This window comes from Cephus cinctus, unplaced genomic scaffold (assembly GCF_000341935.2).
Source record: "Cephus cinctus unplaced genomic scaffold, Ccin1 Ccin1_scaffold0690, whole genome shotgun sequence".
NCBI lineage: Eukaryota > Metazoa > Arthropoda > Insecta > Hymenoptera > Cephidae > Cephus > Cephus cinctus.
The window spans coordinates 2134616-2142660 of NW_014333313.1; the positions used below are offsets into that span (position 1 = coordinate 2134616).

The 8045-nt window shown below is 49.9% G+C and overlaps 1 protein-coding gene across 3 annotated transcripts in view; it reads left to right on the forward strand.

The window, feature by feature from the left end:
* LOC107269772 (plexin-A2) overlaps positions 1-8045 on the forward strand; it is a 72414-nt gene that overhangs the window by 16049 nt on the left and 48320 nt on the right. For all 3 annotated transcript variants that reach the window (XM_015744006.2, XM_025087134.1, XM_025087135.1), the window contains one exon: positions 3512-4803. In XM_015744006.2, the coding sequence (XP_015599492.1) occupies positions 3658-4803 (1146 nt within the window). In that variant the 5' untranslated portion in view covers positions 3512-3657. The remainder of the gene's footprint in view (positions 1-3511; positions 4804-8045) is intronic.

Sequence of the window (8045 nt, forward strand, 5' to 3'; positions counted from 1 at the left end):
GGGGGGGGGGGGGGGGGCTGGGGGTTATTTTAACACAGTGTTCTCCGATCCTCACCGATGGACGTATATTTTGGAAAGGAGATTTTAATACTTTGCTTTAACGCGGAGGAAGAGAGTAAGATGGAGAAAAAGCGAGAGGGAACTAAACGTTACATGAACTCCATGCAAGCCCTGGTTTGTCAGGCGTGCCAATCGCCCTTAGGCCCCTTTCAGTGCAGGGTGGAATATACACCCCTGCCGATACTCGGGGTTCACCCCAACCCCGACATCCCTCGGGGCTTCGTCTCGTATAATACACGAAACTTACAGGCACTGAGCTTGCCAAAGCCCTGTACAAGCACGCCATCCTCTCCTCGCCATCCTCTGCTACTCCATCGCCTATACCTTACCTTCCCCCAGTGCCTCTATCCACCCTGGGACCACCTCACACAACAATTCACTTTATATATATATATATATATATATATATATATATATAAAGAACACAGTTCCTGCACATATTCCACTCGCAGAATGGAACATCTGCTCTTGAGGAAATATACCAAAAAATTGGGCAACACCGGCTCTTCCTGATCCTTCGGCTTTCCTATCGGGTCCCGGGTTTCCCTCGTAATCGGGCACGTCCAGCCGTCACGAAAGCGCGGGATTACTCTTGGCAAAAGGAAGGAATAGAAAAAGAAAAACGTGAATACCACCACCGGATCAAAAATTCCCGGTGGCAACGGTACAGTAAGTCAATTAAATTTTTCTTATAAATCGATAGGCAAACAAAAATGTAATAATGGCGGCAGGCACCAGGGAATTCGGTTACGGCACTGCTGAATTATAGACATTAGTCGGAATGCCCGTCGATCGCTACATCATCCCCGTCGGCGAAACTCCTTCCGAACGTCCTCTGAAAGAATGCCGCGTTGCCCGCAGAAACGTCATGTCGACTTGTCAACTAGTTCGTCTTGTCGGCCTATTGACAATGAGCATTGTGTATATACCCGCAATGCCGTACGGAATGCTGATGAGCTTCGTATCTATAGACATCGGGGCTACCTAGTGGCCTGATATTCCTCGCGGATACACATTACCACATCTGCCATTCAAATCAGCCAGACCATAATCGATCACGCCGAATAATTGGAGCACTGATTGATCTTACGATTGATTTGCTTCTTGTTATCCGTCCGTAATACTCCCCCGTCAGACGCGTATTGTCTTACCGGTATATCTCGTAATAAAGGTAATGCATGTAAACAGCTGATATACTACGAAAGAAATCGTCTCTCCGCGCGCGTCGACGTGTCGTAGAGCGACGTCGTAATAATATTTGCTACTGATACGCGCTGTAGTTACGTTCCTGAAGATGAGTCACGATAACGACTCTCGACAACGAATCTGGATTCCTCTCGTCTCTCGTCCCGAGGAAAATGGCTAATTGGCACGGAATTATTCAGTGGCTGCACCTACGCCACGGATACAGCGTACCGTCGGCGCGAAACGTTGATATAAGGCTGAACAGTTCGGACGGACGAGCGTAACGGAATTTAATATTAACCCGAGGTTGGTGCGATGGGGTTTCACACGCCCCAAGCGTCTATTTGTCTCTGTCATGAATAAATGGCGCTCGCCGTGCGCCACGTCCCGAGACTCGCCGTATAACTTCCCAGTACGTACGTCCCTCTCTAAATGGCATAAATTCATATTGTGCAATTCGCGTTTGAAAATGGTGAAATTGATGGGCGAGAGCGCCGTTTACGGGGACCGATGAAGGTACTACCTCTCGTTCTCTTGTTCGTATTACCGCAGACGCGAGAGCTTCCCTTAATCGGGTACGGACTATATGTATAGCGTATACCCCTCGTATCGCATAACTTTTAGCTATACGTATACCTAATATACTATATTCTGTGCGTATATAGTATATTCATTCACTCTCTCGGCTTAGAGTTCGGCTCGCTTCGGTTCGGTATACCGGAGTACAACGCTTGGGCTTGGTAATTGTTTTTGTTTGAAAGTGCGATTACGCGGCAGTAGGCGCCCAGTTTCCATTCGCTCCTGAAACGACCTGTACAAGGGCGTCTTCACAAAGCCATCGAGTTCTATCCGGATGAAGGAATGCACCGTGGCTAACGGGGTGGTTGTTTAAACTCTTAACGATCGTTTGACTCGTTAAAGATCCATTAAGGCTTCGAACTCGGCAGACTCCTGGAATTTTTATACTTAAACCCTCTACGGGATCCACCCTGTACTCGCTAACTATATGTACGGTACGTCCTTGTGCACTCTACCACCACTTCTCTTTATCCGCTTCCGCTTTTCTTTAGACTTCCTCTCCTTTTTTTTTTTACTCGACCGTTGATCGGAGTTTTCTCAGCAATCGCCTTCGTTCCTCGTGTTACTTCAAAGGGTAATTTCACTTTAAACTGCTTCGCACTGACGGCAAACTTAATCTCGCGCTTCCGGAAATATACGTCAGGACGAGTATTCCTTTTTCTCCGAGTGTCTTCTCGAGTTTTACGGAATCTCTATTTTCTAGCAGTCATTCACGCGATACGTCCTGAGAGTCGCACGAGCGGTAGTCTTTACGTGGCTATATACATATATAGTGGTATGAATGGGAGACTTTGGAGCACCAGGCTTGAACCTGGTGGGGGGGACGGGAGCCATTGGTCACTGGATATAAAAGCTGCGCAATAGGTAGTACACATGTATATAGGTAGGTGAGTTATAAAGATTGTAAAAACTGTTTGTAATGTAGTTTACATCAGACGCAGTAGGAAAGAGGGTAGACCCGAGGTCTACGTTCGCATAAAGTCAGGCGTTGCGTTTGCGTGTGAGTGAGAGCGCGTTGGTGCTGACTCAAAGACACCTGGTTCCTCCTCGATAAATTCTCCAGGTTGTCCCACGACCTTCTCTTCGCCATCCTTGTTCCGGATCGCCTCGTTTCTCCTTCCTTCCTCATTTCTTCTGCCTTAGTACGCAGGAATGTCTTCGCTTCGAGCAGGAACACTCGCGACGCAGGTGTCGCGTTTGGTGAAATAATGCGAGGCAGCGGTGCTCCGTAGGAGAGCTGGCGAGGTAGGATGTGGAATGAAAGTAAATTCGAGGGGTGAAAGTATAGTGCCATTGATTTTTCTGGTTGTGCTTGGTCGCCCTTGAAATTCTCCTCGTCGGAGGGATGAATCACTATGCCGGACACACGGGAAGCAGGGTGCGCCAAGAACTCGCCGGAATCAATTCTGTTTCTATCCATTATTAGGGGGATGGCGGCGGCGATGGGGCAGAGGGTCAGGGGCACTTGGGGAATGGGGATGTCATAAAAGCCTCGTTAAAATGTGCCCGCGAGGAGAAGTCGAGGGAGCTCGGCGCGGGGCGCGTTATAAATTCAAGACAGTTACTTTGCCAAGCGTACCCTGAATGTTTGATCGGTGGAAATAGAGGAGGAAATCGATTCCAGCCAAACTGGCGCTCCCAGGAAATATAGCCACGTGAGGTAACGAGGACACTTTTGAATTTTCAGGTGGTCCCGGAGCGACGAGCGGAGGAGGCCCAACGAGAGCAACCGGCAGCGCTGGAGTGACTGGGTCTACCAGTACGTGGTGGAAGGACGAGGAAACGCCGAGAGGATCCTGTCGCTAGGACAGGAGCTACTAGATTAGTAGCACGATGTCTGGAAAGTGTCCAGGAGCGGCCAGGGTGCCGTTCCGGGGTAGCCATCTTCCGTTCCTTCTCCTTCTTCTGCTGAGGTTCTCGCGAGCCACGGCCCCGAACGTCACGGACATAATACACAAGTTCTATGACCCTGACGTGGAGAAGATGAACCACCTGGTGGTGGACAAGAATACGGGTAGGGTCTACGTAGGTGGTGTGAACCGGCTGTACCAGCTATCTCCCAACCTGACTCTCGACGTCAAGGTCGAAACCGGACCTCGTGGCGACTCCAACCAGTGCTCCTCCATCGACTGCCCCTCGGAGGCCGTGAAACGCCCCGTGGACAACGTGAACAAGGCTCTGGTAATCGACTACACCACTACCAGACTCATCTCCTGCGGCAGCGTCTTCCAGGGCATGTGCAACGTGCGCAATCTCCAAAACATCTCGGACGTCGTCCAGGAAGTCCGCGAACCCGTCGTGGCGAACAACGCCACTGCCTCTACCGTGGCGTTCATCGCCCCGGGTCCCCCGAACCCACCCGTGTCCCAGGTGATGTACGTGGGGGTGACCTTCACCGGGAATTCGCCCTACAGATCCGAGGTACCAGCGGTCAGTTCCAGATCCCTCGAAGCAGACAGGATGCTGAACATCGCCCAGTCGGCCGTCACCACTGGCACCAGGATATACGTTAACTCCCTCTCCAGGGAGAGGTATCCCATCACCTACGTCTATGGGTTCAGCAGCGAGGGATTCAGCTACTTCCTGACGACGCAGCCTAAGAATCCCGACATCATGAGCTACATCTCCAAGCTCGTCAGGCTGTGCCACGAGGATCCGCATTATTACTCCTACACGGAGATGTCGATAGAGTGCACCAGCGAGGACAGGGTCTACAATCTCGTGCAGGCTGCCTACGTGGGCAAGCCCGGGTCCGTGCTCGCCAGCGACCTAGGTATAACGGCCCAGGACGACGTGCTCTTCGCCGTCTTCTCCGAGAGCAACGGGACCAGCAGCGTACCTAAACCTCAGTCGGCGCTCTGCGTCTACTCGCTCAAGGCGATTAGACGTAAATTTCTTCGCAATATACAAAAATGTTTTGGCGGCGAGGGACAGCGAGGACTGGACTTCATATCGCCGAGTATCAAATGCGTCCCGACGGTGAGTACCCGGTGCATCCAGTCGCCCTACCTAATCTACATATTCTCCGGATGCTCACGCGCTCCCTCTCTTGGCAGCTCCTTCATGGTTAATAACCACGTCACTCAGCGAGGTGCAACTGCGCATCCATATTAATTTGCATCGATGAACTCGATCCCATTTGCAAAGTCTCGCTAATCAATCCCCAAGTTCATCCTCGGAAGCATCTCGCGGTGCGTCCACGAATCCTCGCGCAGCTCCAGCCATTTCTCGTTCTCTTCTCCGTGCGAGATCAGAATCTTTAAAGAATCCTGAGCGCACTCGTTGCATGCTAACGAGCCTCGGGATACATCGATATCGGTACCAGCGGATCGCTCGTCATCGCAGCAGGGAAACCCGTGTCGTACCGTCGAGCGGCTTCGGATTATCACGATCTTCCGCGATCGGAGACGCGGGGCCGTGCGAACGGCACTTAAAGACCCCGTCGTCCTCCGTCCCAGGTGTCGTCCCATGGTTTCCCAGGAACGCCGGGGACTCTCTTACCTACATCTCCTTTACCTTCCGCAGTCACTGGGAATTATGAACCATCGGGACACGACAATGGCAAACGGGCCATAAATCAATTGGCCTGAAGTCCGACTGCACCTGTATTTACGTAACAGGTGGTATAACAAAACCTCACAGCTTCGGAAGACCCCCAGACACATTCTATATACGTACGTACGTATGCCCGAGTATGGTGAAAACTTGCACGCGATCGACAACGCACAATCGACGTGTCTTATATACATAGATGATACACACGGGTACACAGAGACTGATAAAATTACCAGATAAATAGATAACCAGATCAAAATAAATGTACACTCATCGTATAACTAGAAACCTTGCTATCTCCGTGCACGAGGATGGGCTCCTCTTAGTCACTGGGTACATATGTACGTCACACTCCAAATCTGTATACATTCATATGCATACGTATCACAGAGTCAGATGATTTTCCATGCAATCCGTGCTCCAATCCGTGACGAACGGTACACGCGCTCTTATAGCTAATCCGACGTAATGATCAGGTTTCGTTCTACCGAACAGTGTCTACCGCTTTTCTAAGATCGGATCTTACCAATGGAATCCCTTGAGGACTCCTGAACTCGTATTTGTCCCGTATTACTGGACACACCGAGTGTCTCGCTGGTATGTCGAGCCATGCTATAAATGCACAAAGGGTCTTCTCGGAGAAAGGGAGAGGAGAGGGGAGTGAGAGAAAGAAAGAGAGTGAATATAGCCACCATTGGAACAGGCACGTACCTGCGAAGGAGATAAGGAGCCATAAAGAGATAAAGATTGTTTGTTTGGTCTGGCCGGCATCACGGTAGGCAATAATCCAGGGCGAACCCATGGCCTATCGTACGTTTCCCATGGTACGAGAGAGAAATTATATTTTTAAAATGACTCTTCGGTTCGTCGGCTATACTGGCTCTTGTCTCATGTATGGTGGGATACTCGTGTGTAGTTCAGTGTCCTCGGCTTCGATTCCCTCGTGAAACACATTTATTGCATTAGTCTGCGTGGCACTGGGAGATACTACCGGGTTGGCTTAGAATTTATAAATGTATATGTAAAAGTCGAAAATCATCCGGGCTCGTCCTACAGGACTCTTCTCATAGGTCGCGTCCCTTAGGTTCCTTTTATCTTTTCACCGGTCGCCGCACACCTTACGCTTTGTAAACCTTTGCCCACACCATCGCCTTTTGACTCAGTCAATCAGTCGCTGTTACCAGCGCAGTAAATAACAATGAAAAAAGTACGGCTTTCCATTAGCTCCAATTACTCGCGGAGGGGTCTGGCATCACGATCCCGTGTGCTAAAAGGTCGCCTCACTCAAATCCCATTGTTTCTTCCTTTACGTAATTCGCTCTTGCCAATTTCGTTCTATGGACTATCCTTGTGTCAGAATCGCGACCGTCTGTACCTGGCTTCGCCGCACTGAACATCCAGAGGGAATTATTGGTTTGATCTTTCCAAGGAGGAATCGCAATCTTTTTACGTATTTCACGGAGCAGTCTTGGATAACAAACAGGAGTGAGGTTCGGCAGGAGTTATTTATTATTCGAGCAGCAGCCATATTGCTGTCCCATGCGAGCAGCAGTATCGTTCTCGTCCATGGAAATTAATTGCTTTCGTCGTACACATTCAGTACCGTATACACAATATATATTGCGACGTCATTTTTCGACTCACGGTCACAAGGGGATTCCAGCTACCGATTTCATCTGTTACGTTCTCAGTTGCGTTTGCTGATTTTACGCGACCCCAAAAATCGACGGGATCCGCTAAGCTATCGCCGTTTCTGATAGGTTCCGTCGGAGCTCTCGTTTGGGCATAGTTGAGACTGTTCCACCTCGACTCCCGGGTCACACCAGGCTCCTCGGGTGGACGGCCAAGGACGAGGTAGGTTCTCGGATTTTCGCTATCGGGGCCGAGCCAAGAAAATACGATACAATATATATATAACCTATTTCCTGTTTCCATTTCAATAGTACCACGTATGCATATAGAGAATTTTCGACAATGGACTCCATGTACTCTGAGACTGTGCAGCACGATTAAAGGTTTGAAATTGGAAACGGGTGTTAATAATATCCCCCGGCGCGCGCATTTATTTACAATGTATATATCGCCGTGTATTTATTGCCTTAGCGTGATATCTGTATATGTATATGGACAAGGCATGACTCGACTTTATATGCGCGATATTGCTTCTCCGTACGTAACGAGCTCGGCGAATACAGCGAGACCCTCGCAAAAAGAACGGAACCCCATGAGTTCAATAGGGGAACGGATATGTGGCAAGTGGAACAATGGGATATCGGCTAACCTGGAAAATACCATAGCACCCTACTAGGCGCTCTACCCTCGGACGGGGAGAAAATAAGAGAGCGAGTGAGGGTGAGTATGGTTACTAGGTGGGACACTCCTGTAGGTGGGTGCGCGGATCGCGCTCGAATTCAATTTTTACGTAACAAAAGGAACCGACGAGGAAATGCTGAGGGACAGTGGAGCGATTCCTCTGTCGAATGACAAGGGGGATGAGGTTAGAGTGTTGAGGGGGTGGGCGACGTGTTGGTTGGGTGAAAAAAGTAATGGGGGGAGGGGGGGTAGCGAGGTGTGACGTCACGTTCGAGGAAAAACCCATTCGCGCAAATTGGATGGCCTCGTTTCGCCGCGAGTGAACCTTGCAATTAAAAAAGTTTTGAATTGGG